Source organism: Oncorhynchus mykiss, chromosome 19, assembly GCF_013265735.2.
Source record: "Oncorhynchus mykiss isolate Arlee chromosome 19, USDA_OmykA_1.1, whole genome shotgun sequence".
Classification (NCBI taxonomy): domain Eukaryota; kingdom Metazoa; phylum Chordata; class Actinopteri; order Salmoniformes; family Salmonidae; genus Oncorhynchus; species Oncorhynchus mykiss.
This window is the reverse complement of record NC_048583.1, coordinates 28235992-28262861: the sequence shown is the minus strand read 5'-3', so window position 1 is coordinate 28262861 and position 26870 is coordinate 28235992. Positions and strand designations below refer to the sequence as shown.

Below are 26870 nucleotides of genomic sequence, written 5' to 3'. Positions count from 1 at the left end.
CCCATTAGCTAGCGTACTGGTGGAGGTGGCCTGGCCTGGGCTTACCATAGCAGGGATGTTTTGGCCTGGTCTGGTCTAGCCTGAATGGACTAGCAGGGCCTACCATACCAGGGTTGGCCTGGTTTGGCCATAGCTAGCTGGGCCTACCGTAGGAGGCCAGCTCTATGCTAGGCTGGCAGGGTCTAGCATGGCTGTCGGCTTTCACTCCTGCTGACCTCTCCTCCCTTACACACCGTGTTTCCCTTTGCCTGGCTGGTTCTCCTAAACCTCCAGAGAGATCCATCCAGCACTCGACCAGGGTCTAGGCCTTGTGGTGGGCCAGAGGAACCTCTGGATATATGGCTTCTGTAATTAGCCTGCTAGCCGGTGCTAACCCTACACTTATGAGCAGGCTAATTGCAGAGAGTACAGAGAGAACTGGCTCAGTTTCAGCAGCCATCTGTTTGTCTGGCCGGCAGGCTGGTTAGCTAAGTGGCTGGTTGTCTATCTGTTTGTCTGGCTCTCTGGCTGGCTGACTGGATGGCTTCTCATCTGTCCGTCTGTCTGTCTGAGTCTGTCTTTATGAGTTACACATTCAACACTTTGTTGTCATTACTATAATCAACTTTTCCCCCATTGAATTCCCGCTTGAGCCTTTACGAATAAACATGCTAGAGTGTCCGTCTAGCCATAGAAAAAATTAGAACTAGGCAAATCATTTTATTTGTCACATGCTTCACAAACAACAGGTCTGGACTAACAGTGAAATGCTTACTTACGGGCCCTTCCCGACAATGCGGAGAGAAGAAAATAGCAAAATAGTCAAACAAATAAATAGGGCTAAATAATAACACAAGGAATGAGTACACAATGAGTAACGATAACGTGGCTGTATACACCGGGTATCAGTGCCGAGTTGATGTGCAGGGGTACGACGCAGTCGAGGTGGATATGTATGTTGAACGCTGAGCTCTAGTCGATGAACAGCATTCTCACGTAGGTGTTCCTTTTGTCCAGGTGGGAAAAGGGCAGTGTGGATTAGAGACTAGGTCATCTGGGGACCTTTTGGGGCGGCATGCGAATTGGAGTTGGTCCAGGGTGTCTGGGATGATGGTGTTGATGTGAGCCATGACCAGCCTTTCAAAGCCTTTCATGGCTACAGACGTGAGCGCTACGGGGCCATAGTCATTTAGACAGGTTGCCTTGGCATGACGGGATTTCTTAATAACAAGTTTCCGGATTAGTGTCCCACTCCTTGAAAGCGGCAGCTCTAGCCTTCAGGGAGGTTGCCTGTAATCCATGGCTTCTGGTTGGGATATGTGCATAGGGTCAATGTGGGGAGAACGTCGTCGGTGTACCTATTAATGAAGCCGGAGACTGATCTGGTAAACTCCTCAACGCCATCGGAAGACTCCCGGAACATATTCCAGTCTGTGCTAGCGAAACAGTCCTGTAGCTCAGCATCCGCTTCATCAGACCACTTTCATATTGAGTGCTGTTGCTTCCTGTTTGAGTTTTTGTTTGTGAGCAGGAATAAGCATGATAGAGTTATGGTCAGATTTACCAAATGGAGGGAGAGCTTTGTATGTGTGTGGAGTAAAGTTGATCTAGAGTTTTTTCACCTTTAGTTGCACAGGTGACATGCTTGTAGAAACACTATTGTACCGGCCTGTATCCCGTTTCACTCCTGCCCTGTAATTAAGAAGGGATTGCCTTGGTCTGGCTGGGCTGGGGAGAGCTGGGGGCTGGGAGTGGGGGTGGAATACAGGCATTGCATGGCCAGGCTGCGCTAGGCCTTGGCAGCAAATATACTAAAGCTATGGAGATCTTGGTGTGGGACTGACACTGGGGGTGGGGCACAGGGACTGGGTTACGAGGCATTAGGTCATTTAGTTAAAAAGCACGGCCTGGGCCTGCTGTGTGTAGAGCTAAAGACAGTTTGAGGTTCAAAGAGGAAGCTTTTATTTAACTGTCATGATGAAGTCATCGCTGAGAGGTGAGTGTTTGCTTTTCTCACATTGCCCCACTGAGTCACAGGAAGTGAAATGAGGATGAGTTGTAAGGTGAAACTATTTCCATAAGATCTTCAGAGGGGTTTCACATGATTTTGCTTAGCAAAAGATGCTGTATCTTAATTTGATCATCCTATTGTTGCAGGGATTTTTCTGTACAGAAAGGAAATGCAAGCTTGTATTGTATTCAAGGTTTAAAAAGGCTTCTAAAGTTTGTAATTTCCACTTTAAAATGTCAGACTGGATTTACTCTAATAAATCATTTATTTACTTGAATGTCCATTCATTATAATCCACATAATAATAATGTCCTGTTCAGTGTTGTGATTAGTTACTTGAAAGTAACATATTACATATTTCTAGTTAATGCGTGACATTAAAACATGACTTTGTGCGGAAAGTAACACGCTACATTACTAGTTCTATTACTTTGCGTTACTTTCATGAAAAAAATCGGACTGTTTGAGGGAGCAAGGCGAGCCGCACACACACACATACCAAAGATAGACTACTTACTAACTCACCCAATGATGCGCAGCTCACGCACCAGAGATGACGATGTGCTTGTGCCAAAAACCTCTCTCTCTTGTTAAACAATGCTGTTGGCTCAATATGCCTATTTGGAAGTTGATAGGATATTTTGGAACAGACAGATTAGATTGTTCTATTTTCAACAGGGGAGCTATTTGCTTTCCAACCAGTTTTTTTTCTTCCCGCGATTGTATTTGAAATATTGTGATGGCCTGTTTTGGCTGCATGCTGTTCACTAGGGCTGGGCGGCATTCTGTATTTTACTAGGGTTGGGTGACATAACATTTGATTTGATTTGATTTGACATACCGTATTTGACTATATACTGGTGTAGCAATATTGATGTTACACAGGAAACGGAAACCAGTTGTTACTTACTTCATTAATGTGCTGGCTGACAACATGCCTAGTAAAGTTTGCTTAACTATCTATCTTTGTGTGTCGTGACCACAATACAAAGCATATTGAAACATGGTGGCAGCGGTACACGAAAGAACCTGGATCTCATCGATGTAAATGAAGGATACATCCCAGGCGGCAGTTTGAAAAAGTGCCGCGTTTACAGGCTAGTCATCGTGCCGAACATCTACGTTAGCTGGCTATCGTGAGAGACTCCGTGCTAAAAGCTAGCTGGCCATTGGACACAAGCAGATTCGTGAGTAGCCAACGTTCCATTCTACCAGTAAATCGCCATTGGAAACTGCACTGAAACCTCCGGGAAAAATAGACTTTGATGATTGTAATTTAGCACTGACCTGGAAAAGTTGGAAAGAGGAATTCAATTTGTACACGGCTCTTACAATGAGAGAAAAACCTGAGGACTACAAAGGGAAGCTACTGTATTATCTCATTGGGGGAAAAGGCAGAGAGATTTGTGAGACCCTATGTTTGGGCATTACAAAAGACAATCTCTCTGTTGAGGAAGTAATTGCATTACTGGATGCAGTTTGTGATCCCACGAAACATGAAACAATTGAGAGAGATAATTTTTTCATGCGAAGTCAGGGCCAAGATGAGAGTTTAGACAAATATCTCACTGAATTGAGGACTCTAGTGGCCACCTGCAACGTTGGAGTAATCACAGACTCTCTTATCAGGGACAGGATTGAGTGTGGCACGTGTGACCCACACTTAAGAGAGCTCTTACTCAGAGAGACTGATCTCAGTTTAGAGAAATGCATACAGATTGGAAGAGCTGCAGGACTGCCCAGATGGAGAGCTAAAGTCAGAAATGTACAGGGCCTTTGAGTCAGCATCAGCTGACTCAGAGAGCGGTGAGGATGTTCTGTGCATCACACTAGGGCCAAAGTCAGAGAGCATCAACGTGGTGCAGGAGAAAACCACAGACCCCAATGCAGATCTCTTTGCAACCATGCCGGTCAACAAAAAGTCAGTCAGATTTCAGCTAGATTGTGGTGCTAGTTGTAATGTTGGCCCTGCAAACCTCATACAAGCCAGTCACCTAGAGCCCTGCAGTCGGGTATTGGTGATGTACAACAAGTGTACTCTGACGCCACTAGGCCAGTGCACACTTAAAGCGATCAATCCATGCAATAAGAAAACCTACCGAGTGGAGTTCATCGTAGTCAACAAGAATGTGCACAGGCCCATTCTAGGCAGTAAGGCTATCCAGGCAATGGAGTTGATTACTGTGCAGCATCACAACATCCTGGCCATCGAGAAAAGAACAGGATCCTGGACTAAAGAGCCAATTAAACTGGACTACTCTGATGTATTCCAGGGAGATGGATGCTAACCCGGCAAACTGAAGCTGGAAGTGGATGAGCGAGTGGAGCCTGTCCAGCTGTCAAAGAGAAGAGTGCCAGTAGCACTATATAAACCACTCAAAGAGGAGCTCAGTGGTCTAGAGAAAAGAAGGATGATTAAAGCAGTTGAAAAAGCACAGATTGGATTAGCAGCCTGATTGTAAGTGAAGAAACCGTCTGGAAAACTAAGAGTGTGTATTGATCCGAAACCTCTCAACAAGGCGCTCGAGGGGAGCCATTACCCACTTCTCACTATTGAAGACGTGCTGCCAGATCTGAACAGGGCACGCATGTTCTCTGTTTGTCATGTAAAAAAAAACGGATTTTGGCATGTGGAACTGGAGGAGGAATCCAGCTATCTCACCACGTTCTCTGCTCACATGTGATGCTACAGGTGGCTGCGCCTGCCAATGGGAATCAGTCCAGCCACAGAGATCTTTCAGACGAAGTTCAACCAGGCAATGGAAGGTCTTCCAGAAGTCAAAATCACTGCAGATGACATCCTGATTGTGGGACAAGGAGACAACGATGAAGAGGCGACTCTGGACCATGACAAAAACCTGAAAATGCTCCTGGACAGCTGCAGGAAGCTCAATATCAAGCTGAATCCGGAAAAGCTGCAGCTCAGGCTGAAGGAAGTGCCCTACATTGGCCACCTGCTAACATCGGAGGAGTTGAAAGTGGACCCAGGAAAAGTGACAGCCATCAAACAGATGCCTAGGCCTACAGATGTGCAGGGGATGCAGCGCTTCCTGGGCATGGTAAATGACCTAGCCAAGTTCTGCAGCCATGCCACGGAGCTCTGCGAGCCACTGCGACAGCTAACACTCAAGGACTCACTGTGGGAGTGGTCAGAGAGACATGAGCAAGCTTTCAATAAAATCAGGGATACCATTGCACAGACCCCTGTGCTGAAATAGTACAACCCAACAGAGCAGCTACAAGCAATAGCATACGCCTGCAGAGCCCTGACAGACTGAAAAAAGGGTATGCACAGATAGAGAAGGAGCTGCTTGCAGAGCCCTGACAGAGACTGAAAAAGGGTATGCACAGATAGTGAAGGAGCTGCTTGCAGAGCCCTGACAGAGACTGAAAAAAGGTATGCACAGATAGAGAAGGAGCTGCTTGCAGAGCCCTGACAGAGACTGAAAAAGGGTATGCACAGATAGAGAAGGAGCTGCTTGCAGTGGTGTTTGGCATGAAGAGGTTCCACCAGTTCACACATGGACGAACTGTGGAAGTGGAGTCAGATCACTCTAGAGAGCATCATGACAAAGCCTCTCCACAGCGCACCAAAAAGACTACAACACATGCTCATGAGGCTCCAAAACTACAAGGTCAGTCTCCGATACATTCCGGGAAAACATGTGGTGCTGGCCGAGACCCTGAGCAGGGCGTACCTCACAGAACAAGCCAACAGAGGCCCTGTGGAGGTCGAAGTGGAATCAATTAATATGATACACTACCTCCCTGTGTCAAGCGAGAGACGAAAGCACATCCAGAGAGCCACTGAGCTGGACCGGGAGCTCCAGACACTGAAAAATGTTGATCCTGCAGGAGTGACCTGAAGTGAATAGACATGTACCCTTGGAAGTAGCCATGTATTTTCACAACAGAGATGAGCTGAGTGTGCAAAATTGAGTTATCTTCAGAGGTGAGCGAGTCATTGTGCCTACTGCCCTCAGGTCAGAGATAATGCAGGGAATCCATTCGTCACACATAGGAACAGAGGGATGTCTGAGAATAGCTCACGAGTGTGTCTACTGGCCAGGCATGAATGCACAGCTGAGAACATACATGGCACAATGTAGCACCTGCACTGCATGGGGGTATGAAGCAGCGGTAAGAAACGTTGAGGCCACACGAAGCACCAAAGTGTCCCTGGGTAAAAATAGGGACCGACCTGTTCCAGTTCAACGACAGAGACGACATGGTGACAGTTGATTATCTCTCCAACTTCTGGGAAGTGGACCATTTGGAGAACACGCAGTCAAAAACGGTCATTCGAAAACTGAAGACACACTTTGCACGCTATGGGATACCTGACATCCTTTACTCAGACAATTGTCCCCAGTACTCGTCAGACGAGTTACAAAGTTTCAGCAAGGCTTGGGACTTTACACACAAAACATTGTCTCCAGGATACCATCAAAGTAATGGGAAAGTGGAATCGGCAGTGAAAACAGCCAAAAGACTGATGGCAAAAGCAAAGAGAGCAGGTGCTGACCCATACCTGACCATGCTGGATCACAGAAATACCCTGTCACAAGGAAAAGACAGCAGCCCTGTAATGGTGCTCATGGGAAGACGTACAAAGACTACTTATAATGAGTGAAAATCTTCTGAGACCGGGGATGGCAAACTGTCAGCTGGAGAAGTTCAAAGACAGACAACAGAAACCGGCAAAGTACTACGATACCTCTGCTAAGGATCTCACAGAGCTGCAACGAGATGACAGGGTGAGAGTTCAGCCACTCACAGGACAGAAACAGTGGTAGCAGAGGGCCACAGTAGTCAGACCTGTGGAGCAAAGGTCCTACGAGGTGAAGACAGAACAGGGACAAGTCTTCAGGACGAACAGGTGACACCCGAGGAAGAGTAGAGAAATAGAGGAGGATTTCCCCACTGTTGAGGAGCCTGGCACAGAGCCAGTAAACGGAGCACCAGCTGACGCCCGGCAGGGTGCTGAACACAACCTAGAGATGAACGCTGCACCTCAACAAGAAGATCCAAACATCTCAGGTCAAGCACCTCCTGATGTAATCAACACTCCCCACGCAAGGTCTGGTAGGGCCATCCGAAGACCTGTACATCTGAAAGAATTTGTGTGAAGGTAAAAAATGATAATAATTAATAGACAGTCAGAGACAGTAAACAAACATTCAGTTCACATTCCAGTTTATTGCAGACATGGACTTACAATCCAAAGTTAGGTGGAGTCTCCCCTTGTTGTAAAAAAAGAAAGAGAAGAGAACATGTAGCAATATTGATGTTACTCATATTGATGTTACACAGGAAACGGAAACCAGTTGTTACTTACTACATTCATGTGCTGGCTGACAACATGCCTAGTAAAGTTTGCTTAACTATCTATCTTTGTGTGTCGTGACCACAATACAAAGCATATTGAAACAACCGGTATTTATGCACGGACCGGTTTGGGTTTTTACTTTACCTTCTACAATGGCATTTTAATGGTTGGTTTGTTAAATGTAATGCGCCGTGTTTAACGTCCATTTTTTATAGTTTACACCGCTACTTGAGCCATCCTTCTCCGCTCTCTCTCTCTCCATGCGGCTTTCCACACAGACCTAACCCCGCCCCCGTCACTCAAGGAGTGCGTTTGTTGTTGCTTGACAACGAGACACTTGTGTTCAGTCTGCATGGTCAATGCAGCACATGCAACAATGTTGGTGACAACGATGCGGTTTCTACTTTGATCTTAATGTAAATCCACCGGCGTTCTATAATTACAATATTTGTTTGTGTTTCTTACATCTGCAAACAGCTAGTTTTGTATTTTCTTTGCAAGTTAAGGTAAATCGTGTTAGCCACTAATGCTAATCGCTAGTTAGCTGACTAGCATGTTGTTTGTGCAACAGTATTTTCTAAATCAAAGAGCAATAGGCAAAGCATGAATATGTTGGCTATATGAATGAAGATGTAATATAGCCAAAGATTATAGGGTCCACTCGAAAACACTGATCATCACCTTGGTTCCTACCCTGTCACAATAACTAATTCGCTAAATTATAGGCCTACTCCTGGTGTAGTATTCTGAATTATTACATTTCTTTCTGAACAGACAGCAGTAATTCTATAAATTTGGCAAATGTATTTCAATTTATCAGTGGTGCTGCAGTACCCTTCCCACAGCTATGATTCTATAGAGAGATGGTAGTTGCAGGCGCATGTCTATCAGAACAGAGAGAGGGAGAGAGATAATAGAAAGTTAATCTCATTCTAGTTCTGCGACTATGCATGCTTCTCTCTCTCACCGCAGCAATGGGCCACACATTGGTCTCTATGCTACAATGTTGTGCAAACCATACACCCGGGCCGACCAACCCAAATCAATTCTAGCAATATCAGGAACGGGCTGAAAATCTACATTTTCACACTATGTTTTTTTTAGGGGGCATTAGAATTACAGAGTAGTCAACTTGACTGAACTCTGGTCGCTTTTATTCAAATTTTCACCTCTCGGTGAAAAAAATTGTTCTTGCCACAAGCGGTACCGAATCCTGGCAAATAGGTTCAAGAACGAAGCCGAGAGGTGATGATCCAGCAGGATCCAGCTCAAATTACCCACAGTTGTAACTTTTGTAAGTCGTTACCCCCCCCCCCCCCCCCCCCCAACAATCTCTCACAGGCTCACGTCAGAATTAGAAGTTCATTCATGTTTGTCAAACGTAAAATGTAGAAGTTGTTCCAAACGTCACATTTCAAAGTGTTTAAGGTTAAGTTTAGGCATTAACTCTGAATGGTTACGGTTTGGGATAGGCTTAAAACAAAAATATTAAAAACAACTTTCTATCGCTGGATTTGAACATGCAACCTTTGGAAACAGAAGCAGATGCTTACACACCCATCCACCATCCCTGGCCACAAAACCCTAGTAAAACCTGCTTGAAAGTAACAGCACTCACTGTTGCCCCAAGTGTCTGGTTTCCACATCATCTCCCATTGTCCTCAGACATGGATGGACGTCGAATACTGACTTGTACCACGGGTGATCTGGCTGTACCCCCAACACTAGTCCTGCAGTATTATTAAGAAGCTCCATCTTTAGCTATCTGCTCATCCATTCCTGTGGCCTGACGCTTGACATCTCTTTGTGTGAGAGACGTGGTGCTATGTGTTGTGTCTGCTTAATACTGTTTAATATGCATTTGTAATGTTGTGTATTGAGCTGACCAGGGTAGTGTGTGTGTGTGTGTGTGTGTGTGTGTGTGTGTGTTTGTGTTAATCACTGTGTGTTGTTTGGCAGGTCCGGGTCAGTCGGTCGGCTACCAGTCTGCGAGTTCTGTCCGTCTGTCGGTCAGCGGTCAAGATGGCGGACGTCTTGGAGAGTGGCGGGGCGGGAGCAGGCTCTGTAGGAGGAGCCGGCAGCGTGGATTGGCAGAAGCATTGCGTTGCCTTGGAGATGCAGCTGCTCAGGTTCCGTCTGCAGGCGGGGAAGATCCGAGAGCTGCTGGCTGAGAAGGTGAGAGAGGGGGGCATCATGGGTAATGTAGTGTATCCACCATCACGTGCCGTTGCTACTGTGTACTGTCTAAGGCAGTGTTTCTTTATCCTGGCCAAAATAGGTGCCCATTTTGTTTTTGCCCTAGCACTAGACCTGATTCTACTAATCAACACATCATCAAACCTTTGATTAGTAGAATCAGCTGTGTAGTGCTAGGGCAAAAACAAACGGTGCACTTAGCTGTATTTGAGTCCACAAGACCAGGATAAAGAAACGCTGGTCTGATGGAAAAGAACAAACAGTTGTACCCAAATCTACATGATTTTGTCATCACATAACATAAAGTACCGGATTATGTTTCCCACCCACGGGGCAGCCTTGCCAGTGTGTGTTTTAACCTGACATTGATTTGTTGTGCATGAATGAACTGTACTATGTCCAAAATGCACTGTTTGTTTACCATTATACAGCCAACAGACACAGACCGTGTGGGATCTGGTTATGCTATGATGATGATCATTTGTGTTGATTTAGTAGAACCAGCTGGTTCATGAACATTTTCTTTGAGTATTCCTCCTTGGCCAGCTGCCACACTGACACAAAAGACTACCTGTGAATGAACACCTACAACCTCCCTCCTCCTATCCCTTTTGTCGTCCTCTAGACTCTGTCATGCTGCATTGACCTCTGTGTTGCAACAAATGGTTAACTGTCTGTTCCTTGTCTGTTCCAAACAGCCCTGCATGAAAGCAAGTAAACTTGTGTGAATGAGTGCCTGAGGGAAAATACAGGTGTGTGTGTGTGTGTGTGTGGTTTGTGCTGTGTGTGTGTGTGTGTGTGTGTGTGTGTGTGTGTGTGTGTGTGTGTGTGTGTGTGTGTGTGTGTGTGTGTGTGTGTGTGTGTGTGTGTGTGTGTGTGGGTATCAGGGAGGCTGCTGAGGGGAGGACGGCTCATAAGAACGGCTTGAACGGAACAAATGAAATGGCATTAAACGCATGGAAACCATGTATTTGATACCATTCCACTGACTCCGCTCCAGCCATTACCACGAGCCCGTCCTCCCCAATGAAGGTGCCACCAACCTCCTGCGTAAGTGTTCTGAGAAAGTTCCTTATAAAAATCCTTCCAGGAACAGTATAGCAACATTTACGAGGGATAGTTCTTCACATTTTTAATTGTAACATGAAACAAACATTTTCCTTGCTTGTTTCAAAATATTTGAATAATGTTCAGAGTATATAAAAAAAGGGATAACCTAGTCATTTTGCTCTGGGACTGCTTCTTGCTAGCTGTAAGGGAGTATAAAACCAAGTATATTTGCATTGTTTTGGTAAGGAGGACTGTCATTTTAAGTTTCACCCCTTATCCTCCTGCTGTAGGTCAGTCAGCCGGATGTTTACAGGGCAACTTTAGGATTAATGATAAGATCATAAAGTCTCTCTGTTGCCCAGTGGCCTCTGTAGGGTTTTCATTTCTGTCTATTGTCAACCTATCAGCCCTCTACCTTCACTCTCTCTTCTCTCTCTTCACTCTCTCTGTCTGTCTGTCTGTCGGTGTCGCGTGTATGTGGCAGGGGCGTGAGGCAATCATTCCAAACAGCAATAACATGGCCGATTAGCACTCAACACCCTCCCCCTCCCCAGAGAGAACACACTCAGCAACAACACAGACCTCCACCCACCAGCCTTGTGTGTGTGCGTGTGTGTGTGTGTGTGTGTGTGTGTGTGTGTGTGTGTGTGTGTGTGTGTGTGTGTGTGCGTGTGTGTGTGCGTGCGTGCGTGCGTGCGTGCGTGCGTGCGTGCGTGCGTGCGTGCGTGTGTGTGTGTGTGTGTGTGTGTGTGCGTAAAAGATGCCTTGTTTGCTCTTTATAGAAGAGCTGTTTTCTATTAGTGATGGGTTGACTACAGTAAGTAAACACTAGGCATGTGGACTTAGGAAGAAATTCATGTAACTATGAATGTCTTCCTAATGGCCCTAAGAAGTGGAGACGTGCTCTATCATGTGATGCAGGTCAATGGTCACCCCAGAGAGGAAGTCTATAGAAGGCAAAAGGCTACTGGCTCTGAGTGCACTGCACATATAAACATGATTTGTTGGGTTAGTTTGTTGATTTTATAGTGCTGGAACCAAACGTGTGGAGCCTAAAAACATAGGATGAGGATAGTGCAAGGGAGACTAGAAGCTGTGTTCTCCAACCAAATTAGGTCTCACTGGACTCACTGGGAAGAAACCTGAAATAAGCTTTTGGACTGGAAGATTAGAGAGAAAGGACTCTTTCTCTGTCTCTCCCACCCATCTTCCCTTTGTCTATCTCTCCTCATGTAACATGTTGACCTCTGGATGTCCACTTAATGATTGAGCCAACTTTTCACTAAACCATCAACAGTAACAATGGCTCTCACTAACCATTAACAGCCATATCACTGGGTTAATGATTATACTGTAGTCAGTTGCAGCTGAAACACTGAGGTAGATGGATGTTGGAGTTTGGTGAAGAACAGCCTGCGCTCTCTCTCTCTCTCTCTCTCTCTCTCTCTCTCTCTCTCTCTCTCTCTCTCTCTCTCTGGTATTAAGACAATATAGTATAAGTTGCAGGTATGGCTAACCTACAGACCAGCAGCAGCTTTCTGAGGGTCTGCAAAAAAGGTGTAGAATGCAGGCATACGTTCATGGGAGTATTCTTAGATGTGTGTTACTGCTAGCTGCATTTCCAGGTCCCTCTTTCAAATACTCGTTTCGACGTCTCACTATGGGATTCCCTGATAGGCGGATCACTGCAGGAGGAACCAATCACACAACTCCTGTCAGGGAGACAGACCGGGTTGAGTGGCAAAAGCGGCGAGTCCTTCCCTGCCAGTCGCCCCACCGCTGGTTATTCTCGCTCTCTTTCTCAATAGCCTGTGATTGGGGCTCGTAATTCGGGGCATTCCTGCATGTGGCAATACCACCACCTACTGTACTGGAGCGCCCGTGGCCCCGCCCCCGCCCCTGCCTGTGTACTGGAGGCCTAGCTTAAAAATGGACCACTATAAGTATGAAGAGGGGTTCCTGCAGGTGCAGGAATTCCTACAGAATGGTGCATGAATGTTTTACTTTTTAGTTTTGGTCCACCAGCTTTTCTACCTAGCCAGACTGTAAAAATGCTAGCTCTCCTCTCTCATTTAGTTCAACCCACTTTCCCTCGTGACGCGTTGAGTAGACAGCTGTAAAAAAAAATATATATATATTTTTTTGTACTTGAAAAGAAATGTCACAGCCATTTAGACGTTACAATGATTCCCTACACTAATCAGTGCTTGTTTTCTCACATAAACTGAAATTGAGCAAACAGTATAGAATTTTTGCAACCAGAAAAGGACCAAGCGATTTCCACTAGATAACACAACCACAAAGTCAGAACAGCTTTCCCATTTTGACAGATGCTGCTCCGGCGGGAGAAATCAATAGGAAAATATCCCAATACTGTGAAACACTATCATTTCACTATTACTGCAGACACTTCATATATATATATATATTTTGAAAAATTTCTGAAATTCCAAAGCAAAAATCCTATGTGTTGTACCTTTAAACATACAAAAAAGGCTAGTGAATTTGCCAGCTTGTCCCAATGACTTAGCATGAGTTTAGGTTAGCATGCTAATCGATTAGCATGCACCCCAGCCTGGATATTTTTGTCAGTTAAACATGACGAACTGAATACATTATGTACAGTATATTAACGCATTATTATCAAATATTGTAATGAGGAAACATTTGAGAAGTGAATGGCCAACATATTCACAACAGTAGTTGATTTTCTCTCAACTCAGCTCAAAAACATCTGCCATGTTTTCTAAAATATTTTAGAATGGCAGACTCATCACATGACCAATATCTGTTCTCTGATTGGAAGATTCCAAATAATTGCCCACTAGGTGGCACTGCTGATCAAAATTGCTCAGTTTTATGGAAAAATGTTGCAGCAACCATTTCCGCAAGGCCAGCTAAACCACCAAACTAGCTTTTCTACCTAGCCAGACTGTAAAAATGCTAGCTCTCCTCTCTCATTTAGTTCAACCCACTTTCCCTCGTGACGCGTTGAGTAGACTGACTGACCTAGCTTCACAGCTCGACTGTCAAGAGCGATGCTTTGTTCATTGAGAGACAAAGAAAGCACATGCTTTCTCCAGCTGGCATTGTGCTAATTAGCTAGGTTTTTAGCTTTTTTTTTAGCTTTTACCTTTCTCCTCTTTCTCTACGTTCACTTGTTTGTGTTAACTAGACCGACCGGTTTAGCCTCACTGCATTAAGTTCATGAGAGAATATCAGCCCAAAGTCGAACAACACAACCATTTAGGGATGCAGGATGGGTAACAGTGGTTTTGACCGCGGACCAACCCAATCGTTCAAAATGTAACAAGTAGTTTTGGGTGTCAGAAAAAATGTAAAAAGTGCATTCTTTTCTTTAGGAATGTAGTGGAGTAAAAGTAAAAGTTGTTAAGAATATAAATAGTCATGTAAAGTGCAGATTACCTAAAAAACTACTTGAGAAGTACTTTAAATTATTTTGCTTTACACAACTGGAGGAAGCTCATGTTCCGTATGCTTACGCTTAACATGCTGTCTCACTCTGTTCGTCCAGGCAGCTGGTTCACTTCAGTCGACATACAGGACGCTTATTTTCACATTAGCATTCTACCAGCACACAGGACGCTTCTCAGGTTTTCCTTTCAGGGCACAGCCTATAAATATCTCGCTGTCTCCTTCGGGCTAGCACACGCTCCACGGACGTTCAGCAAGTGTGTTGGACAGCTCTAGCACCCCCGAGTATCAGGGGACGAAGAGTCTTCGCCTACATCAATGATTATTTGCTTTGCTCCCCGACACAGGAGCCAACCGTGTGAGACACGGTTTCCCTTAAAACCCACCTCTTCGAGTTCTGGTTCAAGATCAACCAGAAAAAAATAGCTGTTTGGTGCCCACACAGAGAGTAGAATACCTAGGTGTCACGTTGGATTCTCTCCTCTGTTCCACAGTGGTGCACTCGGTCACGTTCAGTACGCATCTCAAAGTGCTGGAGTTGATGGCGCCCTCATCTCCGTAGTACCACTAAGACTACTGAGGATGAGAGACCTCCAGCGTTGGGTATCTGCCCAACATCTGTGCACACCACGTCACCTCAATCGAAAGTTAAGGGTGACCACAGAATGTCTCTCGGCTGTCCGACATTGGAGAAGCCCCTCGATCTTTGATTCAGGCACTCCCCTACGGTTAGTATCAATGAGGAAAGGGGTTATAACAGGCACACTCACGGTGTGGGGGGGGCACAGTTTTACGAAGGAAGACCAGTAAACGGATTGGGGTCCCCACAGTTACGCCATGCTATTATAAACTGCCTCATACTGCTGACATTGTTCCTTTCATTGAAACACTTTCAGCCTTTCCTTCAGAATTGTCACATCCTAGGGCCTCCTGAGTGGTGCAGTGGTCTAAGGCACTGCATCGCAGTGCTAGCTGTGCCACTAGAGATCCTGGTTGGAGTTCAGGTTCTGTCTCAGCCGGGTGCGACCGAGAGACCCATGGGGGCGGCGCACAATTGGCCCAGCATCGTCTGGGTTAGGGGAGGGTTTGGCCGGCAGGGATGTCCTTGTCCCATTGCGCTCTAGCGACTCCTGTGGCGGGCTGGGCGCGGCGCACGCTGACACGGCTGCCAGGTGCACGGTGTTTCCTCCGACACATTGGTGAATAAAATAAAAAAGACAAAATAATAAGGAAAAATATAAAAGAAAAAGAAAGATCCAATACGACTGTGGTGGCATGCATCAACTGCCCGGGTGGCACTCGCTCTCTGCGTCTACACAGACAAGCTGTCAATATTATTCTGTGAAGCAGAGCACACCTGCTCTCACTACGCTCGACTTGTCTCAGGCGTGCTGAATGTGGGAGCGTATTTACATATCTCTCCCTTATTAAAACTGCTTTGCTGATTGCAGACCTGCAAAGCGAGTGAGTGAGCTGCACGCACTGTCCGTCCCCAATTCGTGCCTACAGTTTTCCCGGGGTTATCCAAGGGTTACTTAATTGGATTTTGGTTTCCACCCGCCACTCTTCTCTTCTACGGAAGAGAAAATCGTCTCTACAGTTTGTGTCCACAACATGCTTTGCACACTTACTTGGATAGAACAAGAGCATTACGTAAGAGCGACCAACTCTTCGTTTTTTGGGCACCTTCCTACAAGGGTCGGCCCTTCTCTCGTCAACGGCTATTCCATTGGACCGTGGAGGCTATTATAATTGTCTTATAATACCAATTGTTTATGGACCCCGGACAGCCTGAGGGCTCATTCCACTAGAGGAATGGCTACCTCTTGGGCACTGTTCAAATGCATCTCTTTGCGAGAGATTTGCGATACAGCATGTTGGGCCACCTCTCACACATTTATGAGGTTTTACCAACTGGATGTCACTGCACCTTTGTTGGTGCATCCTGTCCTCAGTGACAAAGCCTCTGAGGCAGTGGTGGAGTGGTGCCTAGAGAAGTGGGTACACTTCAATTTAGCTATAAAAAAAAGGAAAAGCATCCTGTGTGAAAGTTTTTATGAGAAACAGTTATAAATCCTATATTGGTCTTTCAGAGTCAGGCCAACAACCCAAGCTGTACTGTGCAAGTAGGTTAATAGTAGGCCTACTATTGAAACAGATACAGTAAATGAGACTCAACTGAGTCAGGAGAAATTGACAGATTTCTTATTTTTCACATTTCTTTCAGGTTTTTGCTCTCAAAGTCACACTTCCATAGAAAAACAACAAATTGGGCGGTCTAAGTCAATAGCAATGCTTAAACCACATCAAGAGACAATTTTTGAGGTCTGGGAAATAAATGTAGATTTTTTTTCCCGTGTGTAATTACTCTTCAATTCAAGTGCACAGGCACTGCTGTTTGCTTAGGGGTGTTTCTGTAGCACATGAGATGTCGTTTCCAAAACAAATGGCCACTGGATTGATGCAAATCATCATGATATAATTTTGGCAGGTAGGCATAGGCGACTTTGTAGCTAGTTAACATTTAATTGAGAAGGTTTTTGGGAAAGCCTTTCCCTCTGTCATAAGCGCCGCTATATTTTTTCCTGTTACTTAATTGTTTGAAACCTGGACGTTTTACATCCTATAATGAGGCATGTCTTACGTTGCTTCAAAGTAGCCTATAGCCAAAATCCCACCATAGAAACCTGGATGCAATTATTTTACAGACTTCCTCATATGCATTCTCCTGTACTTATTGGTTTTCTTTCAACTTTCTTTCATTGTCTAGCAGCCAAAGGCATTATCCTAGTCATATTATCAACCCGTGATAGTTGTTGCATCTTTAGATCTCCCCTCTTTCTAAATTTAGAACAGATCTTTCCATCTTTGTTCATGAAACCGCTCGCGTGTGCGGAGCGCATTTAAGAACGGTGTTTTCCCACAAATGTTATTTTGGAACATTTGGGTGTAGGCCTACCGCCGCGTGCACATCCCCGGGCCTAAAATGTGAATAAATAATAGGTCAGCATTGTAAGCGAAACGTTCTGATCTGTTCCATCAGCCTTATTAATTGATACGGCGTAGACCTCCCCTACACTACTTCAACACACATTGTGGGGACTAAGAAGTGAGTATACGCAATGCCCACTGAAAGATTAAGTGGGTACCCCGTGTATACCTGCGTATACCCTAAACGACACCACTGCTCTGAGAGGTGATATTGTTGGGACTACCCTGGCTTCGGGAGACCACGTCTGTGATGCGAGAGTCGGCCATAACCCATTGTGAGACATCGAAACATGTATTTGAAAGAGAACTCAAGGTTACTTTTGTAACCCCCTGTACTCTGAGGATGAGTGAGATGTCCCAGCGCATTTCTCTGCTCGCAAGAGGGCAAAGAAGAGAGACATGCTCGAGAATAACCAGAGGGTCTCCGACAGACGTTGTGTTATTGGTTCTTCTTGTAGTGATCCTCCTATCAGCAAATCCCATTGTGGGGCATCTCACATCTCATCTTCTCAGAGAACCGAGGTTACAAAGGTGACCTAGTTTCTCCATTTGTTTACTCATGTCCAGATTCTTAAGATAGTTGCAGCATGTTAACTGCGCTGTTGTCTATGACGAAGCTATCAGCTGTTGGTGGATGAGATGACCCGCTGTGTCTCGTCCAGTCTGTTATCCTGTCTGTCACTCTCTCTGTCCACCTCCCTCCCTGGATACTATCAGCCCCTCTGGATTCCTCAGTATTAAAAGAGGAGAGGAGTACAATACCATCACCCGACCCACCTTCCAACCTTACAGCATTTACAACTCAGCTCAACTTTCGAAACACAAGAAAAAATCTAGGCTATTTTATCTTCCACACAAAGAAATACTAAGCATTTAAATAAACATTTAATAAATAGATTCATCTTAGATTCTATGCTCTTACATGTAACTTGGTTGAGGTACTTGGTGAAATATGAGATTGTATTAAATGTATCAGAAATATGATTCTGAAGTCAGTCAGAGTGAACAACAGTTGCTGGATACTTGAGATACTGTACTGTAGTTGTCTGGTCAGTGGCTGGGGGCACTCACCTGTTGATCACCTGTTGTTAGCCCTGCAGACACATGTGCGCACGCACGCACACACACACACACACACACACACTTAGAGACACACACAAGCACACACACAAGCACACACACACACACATACAAAACACAGTACTGTCAGCCTTCAATCCCATAACTCAAGTTGATTCCTTTTCCCAGCTCCTTCAACTTCTAACCTGCTCTGACCTCCTTTGTTTTCTAAAGGTTACTACAAGCTCCACTCCGTTGATCCACATGCGTTCGCGTGGGTAAAGTGGGATTTCGTGAGCAGCATACACATTCACAAAGGGGCGACAGCAAAGGTTTTTCTTCTTGTCATAATATTTTGTGAAAGAGTCACTTCACTAGCTAGTAGTAGCTAGCTGGCAGCCTGGCTAGCTGGCTTTAGACTGGCTAAAAACATAGCACGCTAGTTAGCCTTTTTAGCTCCCCACATCTCCATGTGAAATAATATGATTTATAATTAAAACAATATGCCTTGGCAAATATTTGTATCCTTGCCGGTGTAACCTAAAACATTATCCCATGCTGCTTATGTATTTATTCCCATATCAGCTAAAAATACAACATCATCGTGTTTTGGTCACGGAGAAAAAAAGCACATGGCTAGCTAGTTGGCTCCAGTAGCTTCTTCTTAGTTAATACTTGGATTATTTTTGGTTGGTTTAGTGTTTGAACTGTCGCTGGGATTATATTTGGCTATTCTGATGATCAGATATACTGGAGATCAGATCAAGGAACCAAACGACAACACTGCCCCCAGAGATGACTCCATTTTCAAAAGTATGTTGAATGCCGGAGCGTATATAAACTCGGCAAAAAAAGAAACGTCCATTTTTCAGGACCTTTGTCTTTCAAAGGTCATTTGTAAAAACCAAATAACTTCACAGATCTTCATTGTAAAGGGTTTAAACACTGTTTCCCATGCTTGTTCAATGAACCATAAACAATTAATGAACATGCACCTGTGGAACGGTCGTTAAGACACTAATAGCTTACAGACGGTAGGCAATTAAGGTCACAGTTATGAAAACTTAGGACACTAAAGAGGCCTTTCTACTGACTCTGAAAAACCCCAAAAGAAAGATGCACAGGGTCCCTGCTCATCTTTGCGAACATGCCTTAGGCATGCTGCAAGGAGGCATGAGGACTGCAGATGTGGCCAGGGCAATAAATTGCCATGTCCGTACTGTGAGACGCCTAAGACAGCGCTACAGGGAGACAAGACGAACAGCTGATCGTCCTCGCAGTGGCAGACCACGTATAACAACACTTGCACAGGATCGGTACATCCGAACATCACACATACGAGACAGGTACAGGATGGCAACAACAACTGCCCGAGTTACACCAGGAATGCACAATCCCTCCATCAGTGATCAGGCTGTCCTCAATAGGCTGAGAGAGGCTGGACTGAGGGCTTGTAGGCCTGTTGGAAGGCAGGTCCTCACCAGACACCACCGGCAACAACGTCACCTATGGGCACAAACCCACCATTGCTGGACCAGACAGGACTGGCAAAAAGTGCTCTTCACTGACGAGTTGCGGTTTTGTCTCATCAGGGGTGATGGTCGGATTCACGTTTATCGTCGAAGGAATGAGCGTTACACCGAGGCCTGTACTCTGGAGCGGGATCGATTTGGAGGTGGAGGGTCCGTCATGGTCTGGGGCGGTGTGTCACAGCATCATTGAACTGAGCTTGTTGTCATTGCAGGCAATCTCAACGCTGTGCGTTACAGGGAAGACATCCTCCTCCCTCATGTGGTACCCTTCCTGCAGGCTCATCCTGACATGACTCTCCAGCACGACAATGCCACCAGTCAGACTGCTCGTTCTGTGCGTGATTTCCTGCAAGACAGTAATGTCAGTCTTCTGCCATGGCCAAACGAAGAGCCCGGATCTCAATCCCATTGAGCACGACTGGGACCTGTTGGATCGGAGGGTGAGGGCTAGGGCCATTCCCTCCAGAAATGTCTGGGAACTTGCAGGTGCCTTAGTGGAAGAGTGGGGTAACATCTCACAGCAAGAACGGGCAAATCTGGTGCAGTCCATGAGGAGGAGATACACTGTAGTACTTAATGCAGCTGGTGGTCACACTAGATACTGACTGTTACTTTTGATTTTGACCCCCCCTTTGTTCAGGGACATATTATTCAATTTCTGTTAGTCACATGTCTGTGGAACTTGTCCAGTTTATGTCTGTGGTTGAATCTTGTTATGTTCATACAAATATTTACACATGTTAAGTTTGCTGAAAAAACTCTGAATCTTGCGTCTCCATAGAGCTTGTAGTAAGCTTTACTTGGATGTGTCAGATACTTTAATGTTCATTCCATTTGATAAGTACCTCCTATGTCCCCTCGTTGTCATCTTTGCCTGCTTAAAATCTTCCTGAGAGACTTGCTAACCATATGCTTTTTACTACTGGTTAATGTGTGGTGAAGACTTTGTTTACTTCTCTGACTCCTTTCTCACTCGGCCAGTAATGCCTTTCTTTGGACTCTTTCTCAAGGTTTTTGACCTTGAGGTGAAGAGTCACTTCACCACTAACCACTAACACCCTACGCCCACTCCTTCCCTCTGTTCCCCCCCTTCTCCCCTAGATTTAGTCAGTGTTAATCCAGCCGTGAGTGACTAAATCTGTTTCCTAAATGGCATCACATTCCCTATATAGTGCACTAGTTTTGACCAGAGCCCTGTAAGCCCTGGTCAAAAACAGTGCACATACATACAGTTGAAGTCTGAAGTTTACATACACCTTAGCCATATACATTTTAACTCCGTTTTTCACAATTCCTGACATTTAATCCTAGTAAAAATTCCCTGTCTTAGGTCAGTTAGGATCACCACCTTATTTTAAGAATGTGAAATGTCAGATTAATAGTAGAGAGAATTATTTATTTCAGCTTTAAATTCTTTCATCACATTCCGAGTGGGTCAGAAGTTTACATGCAGTCAATTAGTATTTGGGAGCATTGCGTTTAAATTGTTTAACTTGGGTAAAACATTTCGGGTAGCCTTCCACAAGCTTCCCACAATAAGTTGGGTGAATTTTGGCCCATTCCTCCTCGCAGAGCTGGTGTAACTGAGTCAGGTTTGTAGGCCTCCTTGCTCGCACACACTTTTTCAGTTCTGCCCACAAATTTTCTTTAGGATTGAGGTCAGGGCTTTGTGATGGCCACTCCAATACCTTGACTTTGTTGTCCTTAAGTCATTTTGCCACAACTTTGGAAGTATGCTTGGGGTCATTGTCCATTTGGAATACCCATTTGCGACCAAGCTTTAACTTCCTGACTGATGTCTTGAGATGTTGCTTCAATATATCCACATCATTTTCCTACACCATCTATTTTGTGAAGTTCACCAGTCCTTCCTGCAGAAAAGCACCCCCACAACATGATGCTGTTTCATGGTTGGGATGGTGTTCTTCGGCTTGCAAGCTTCCCCCTTTTTCCTCCAAACACAACAATGGTCATTATGGCCAAACAGTTCTATTTTTGTTTCATCAGACATTTCTCCAAAAAGTACAATCTTTGTCCCCATGTGCAGTTGCAAACCGTAGTCTGACTTTTTTTATGGCGGTTTTGGAGCAGTGGCTTCTTCCTTGCTGAGCGGCCTTTCAGGTTATGTTGATATAGGATTGGTTTTACTGTGGAGATAGATACGTCTGTACCTGTTTCCTCAAGCATCTTCACAAGGTCCTTTGCTGTTGTTCTGGGATTGATTTGCACTTTTCGCACCAAAGTACATTCATCTCTAGGAGACAGAATGCGTCTCCTTCTTGAGCGCGTGGTCCCACGGCTGCGTGGTCCCATGGTGTTTATACTTGCATAGTATTGTTTGTACAGATGAACATGGTACCTTCAGGCATTTGGACATTTCTTCCAGGGATGAACCAGACTTGAAGAGGTCTACAATTTTTTTCTGAGGTCTTGGCTGATTTCTTTTGATTTTCCCATGATGTCAAGCAAAGAGGCATTGAGTTTGAAGCTAGGCCTTGAAATACATCCACAGGTACACCTCCAATTGACTCAAATTATGTCAATTAGCCTATCAGAAGATTCTTAAGCCATGACATCCTTTTCTGGAATTTTCCAAGCTATTTAAAGGCACAGTCAACTTAGTGTATATAAACTTCTGACCCACTGGAATTGTGATACAGTGAATTACAAGTGAAATAATCTGTCTGTAAACTATTGTTGGAAAAATCACTCATGCACAAAGTAGATGTCCTAACCGACTTGCCAAAACTATAGTTTGTTAACAAGAAATCTCCAACCTAAGTGTATGTAAACTTCCGACTTCAACTGTATATGGGCTAAACGTATCCTTTTTCTAGTATTAATGTCAGAGGTCGAGGCAGTCTTTGCGAGGTTTCCACAGCTAAGCTTTAACTGACGTGTATCTCAATCGTTGTGCTCTATGTTTAGCTTATCATGCTCCAGTGTTGAAGTACCAGTCCTCTAGAAATGTAAAAACATCTGATCTCACCACAGATAATTCCTCCGAGACTCCCGTCACACGCGCACACCCACCCACACACACACACACACACACACACACACACACACACACACACACACACACACACACACACACACACACACACACACACACACACACACACACACACACACACACACACACACACACACACACACACACACTATCCTTGTGGGGACCAAGCAATTGATTCCCATTCAAAATCCTATTTTCCCTAACCCCTATCCTTAAACCTAACCCTTAACCTAACTCCAAATTCTAAACCTAACCCTAACTCCTAAACCTAACCCCTAACCCTTAACCCTAATTGTAACCCTAAACCTAACTCCTAAGCCTAAACTAGCCTTTTTCCTTGTGGGGACTGTCAAAATGTCCCCACCGTTACCTTGTTTTACGATCCTTGTGAGGTCCCATCAAGGATAGTAAAACCAAAAAATACACAGACACACACAGCCCCCTCTGATGAGCTCAGTATATGGCAATTTCGGGACCACCCTCCACTATAGGATGAAGTTAGGTTCAGTGTTTCCTGAAAACCCTCTGATGACCTTGCCTGATAACGTTCAAGGTTTTATTGTTCAGTAGAATTGCATGCTGTGAAGAGAAATGTCTGAGTTGAATTGGTATCGTGCAATGACTCTCATAAAAGTTGACAAACCAAGGGTCCTCCCTCCTCTACCCCCTCTCCCCTCTCTCCCAGACCCCCCACAGCTGTGTGTGTGTGTGTGTGTTTGTAGTCTATAGAGCTAACAGCCTGTGTGTGTGTGTGTGTGTGTGCGTGCGTGCGTGCGTGCGTGCGTGCGTGCGTGCGTGCGTGTGTGTGTGTGTGTGTGTGTGTGTGTGTGTGTGTGTGTGCGTGCGTGCGTTTGTTTGTGGTCTATAGAGCTAACAGAGTGTGTGTCTGTTCGTGGTCTATAGAGCTAACAGAGAGTGTGTGTGTGTGTGTGTGTGTGTTTGTTTGTGGTCTATAGAGCTAACAGAGTGTGTATTTGTTCGTGGTCTATAGAGCTAACAGAGAGTGTGTGTGTGTGTGTGCTAGCCTACATTGCAAGATGTGTCTTGTCTGAACCTGTGCATGGCAGCGTCTCTGAGTTGAGTTGTTGAGTTTGTGTAAGCACTAGAGCTAACAATTGTGATTGTGGAGGCTCAATAGTTACCCCTCAAAAGGAGGGCAGTGCAAACTCTCTCTTACACAACCACACGCACACACAGGATTTTCCAGTGACCCTCTTGGACCCCATACTGACACAGCTGACCCGTAAGAAGGAGTAACCATGGCAACCCTTTTGTCCCCTAGATGCAAGAGCTGGAGCAGAGGGTTACAGAGTCTGACCAACGGGCTGAGAGCGCCGAGAAACGGGTACGGCAGAGTTTTAAAACCACGGCTTCAGTTACTGGAGAAGCTTCAGTCGCCTCAAGTCGCCGCAGCACAGTCTGCCCAGAGTCAGGCTCGTCTCCACTACACACAAGTCAAAAGAGATGTTCAGAACGTTCTCTCTCCTTCACCTTCTTCCTCTGTCTTTGTCTCGCTCTCGTTCCTCTAAGTTCCGCACTATGCCCCGTATATCTATCGAGGCTCGACTTTTTTTGTCTCCACTACCGAGAGTCAGAGAAAGAGCCCGCTTATTCCCGTCTACCTTGCGAGTCTGTGAGCATGTAATCCTACTGTAGTTAATGATCTATTACAGGTCCAAGTCATGGAAGAGAAGCTGAAATCTGCAAACATGCTACAACCCAGCGAATCAGAGAACTCGTTGTACAGAAGGTACCAGGAGCTGACCAATCAGGTGCAGGAGAAAGATGCTGTGATAAAGAGATTAGAGGTGCAGCTGGAAAAACAGGTATGGAAGTTATAGGGTGAGTCACAAATGGTTTCCTATCCCTTATATAGTGCACTACTTTTGAGCAGAGCTCTATGGCCCCTGGTCCAAAGCAGTGCACTACATAGAGAATATGGTGCCATTTGAGAAGCAACCATAGATAAGGAACATACATGTTCATTTATGTTCATAATGATGTGGGTTTTGATAAACCCCTGACTAACCCTAAAGCCCTGTTTTCTTGGCCTATAGATCTTAGTCAGAGCCCAGGAGGCTAAGATCATTGAGGAGAAGGCTGCTAATATCAAAGACTGGGTTACATTCAAGCTACGAGAGGTAAGCTCAAATACAGCAGGCAGTATTGTTGTCACGATACCAGTGTGTATCACAATACTATGAAGTAAGGAAGAAAAGGACACAAAACGTGAATTGGACTTAATTTCCTGAGGAAAATAGTCCTAATGTAGGGAGAAAACAGCCTTGTGTTGTCACCCAGTGTCACATTTGTTTACTTTGCACGGTACAGATGTAGGACGTCTTTTCGAGACAGTTTGGAGGAAAATGACCTGACTGTGCTGCTGCTCCAGTTTCAACTATTCTGCCTTATTATTATTCGACCATGCTGGTCATTTATGAACATTTGAACATCTTGACCATGTTTTGTTATAATCTCCACCCGGCACAGCCAGAAGAGGACTGGCCACCCCACATAGCCTGGTTCCTCTCTAGGTTTCTTCCTAGGTTTTGGCCTTTCTAGGGAGTTTTTCCTAGCCACCGTGCTTCTACACCTGCATTGCTTGCTGTTTGGGGTTTTAGGCTGGGTTTCTGTACAGCATTTTGAGATATCAGCTGATGTACGAAGGGCTATATAAATAAATTTGATTTGATTTGATTTGAAAATGATCCTCCAGCAACAGGACATTTGAATTATTATGTGGATTATAATGCAGATGCATTTTTGTTTTTGAAGGACCATCGGAGTTTAGCCTGCTTTGTATGTTCTCTTTTTGGCAAGGAACATTTTAGTATCACAATACTGGCATTGTGTACAGTACATGTAAATCCTATATGGACCAGCCAAGTCAAAGATTTCTTTGCCATTATTTCAACTGGAACACAAACATAGGGTCATGATCAGTTGATAAAGACAATGAGAACAATTCACTCAAAACTTCTACTCATTGTTATCTTCTTTCTGTACGGTTCTTCAGATGGAGATTGAGAACCAGCAACTGAAGGTGTCCAACCTGAAGCAGGCAGAACAGATCATGATGCTGCAGGACAAACTCCAAGGTGATCCTCCTTCCACCACAGCTGTACAAAACTCATGGGAAATTCAGTTAATCTACCCAGAATACTCTCTGAGAGTGCCACACTCTGTTTTAATAGACAGACACCCTCGCCCAGAGGCCTTGGATGCTTGCCAGCTGCTAGTCAACTGTTTTCCCCGCAATAACAACTACAAGGATCTGTCCGAGTGGGAGTATGTAGATTATGAAGAGAAGGGGGCCCAGCACAGAGCCATGGAGCACACCCTATGTTACTTTGATAGTAACACCCTATGTTACTTTGATAGTATGTTGGCCTATGTTCTACAGAGCATGTTGTGATATTGCTAAAGCTGCAGTTGTGTCGCTAGATTGACTATATTTTCCCCTCTTGTTCAATAGCTATCTTGGAGAACCCTTCATCTCCTGGACCACCCACCTCTCCTTCCACCGACACCCACCAGGTACCCTGCAGCCCCTTATACCCCCCAAGATGTCCAGGGACCCCGCCTGTCCAGGAGGAGACAATCTGGGGAAGACAGACAGGCATAGGGGACAGGTCAGAGCAGCCCTGTAAACGGAGCGGTGACCGAGGGGACAGAGACACAACAGGCCACGGCACAGTGACAGTAACCCTGTCAAACACTCCCTGTCTGGGCAGCAGGGGCAGGGAGACTAGGGCTGGACCTGGTAGTCCTGTTCTAACCACTCGAGGTCAAGACCAACCACTAGGTGGTGCTATTCCCAGAGACCACTCCTCGGACGAGCTCAGCAGCAAGTTCCGCTCCCAAAGTCTCCGCTCCTCCTCCTCTTCCTCCTCCTCCTCTTCCTCCACCTATGAAACAACCCACGGGGGTCCCAGTATCCCTGACACCCCTACCCCCACCTCCACCCCTAAAAGCCCTCTCCTCTGCCGTTCTCCGTCTAACTCCCACCCCTTCCAGACCACCGCCCAGACCCTGGCTCTACCCTCCCATACTGGGACCAGCATGACCTTACCCAAGGTGTGATACGTTCTACATTCCTAACTAGTGGCCCTAATCACCTGTCATTACAGTGCTCTTTCCCTTGCTTGTATCTGTGCACCTGTGTCGTACATTCCTTGTGACTCAGGGATTCTTGGAAAACGGAACGATCTGTACTTTTTCCCCCACATTGTTTCTTAGTATTAACAACATTTGAAATACTGTATATATTTT

At 45.3% G+C, this 26870-nt stretch overlaps 1 protein-coding gene across 4 annotated transcripts in view; it reads left to right on the top strand.

Moving 5' to 3' along the window:
• plekhh1 (pleckstrin homology domain containing, family H (with MyTH4 domain) member 1) overlaps positions 1–26870 on the top strand; it is a 63554-nt gene that overhangs the window by 6341 nt on the left and 30343 nt on the right. For 2 of the 4 annotated variants that reach the window (XR_005037696.1, XM_036954593.1), the window contains exons 2-8: positions 9279–9494; positions 23881–23943; positions 24272–24424; positions 24656–24739; positions 25615–25696; positions 25793–25978; positions 26074–26675. Coding sequence is in view for 3 of the 4 variants with exons in the window: in XM_036954593.1 (XP_036810488.1) it covers positions 9342–9494; positions 23881–23943; positions 24272–24424; positions 24656–24739; positions 25615–25696; positions 25793–25978; positions 26074–26675 (1323 nt within the window). In the remaining variant the exon portion in view is untranslated. The remainder of the gene's footprint in view (positions 1–9278; positions 9495–23880; positions 23944–24271; positions 24425–24655; positions 24740–25614; positions 25697–25792; positions 25979–26073; positions 26676–26870) is intronic. The other 2 variants (XM_036954594.1, XM_036954595.1) reach the window with 2 other exon arrangements.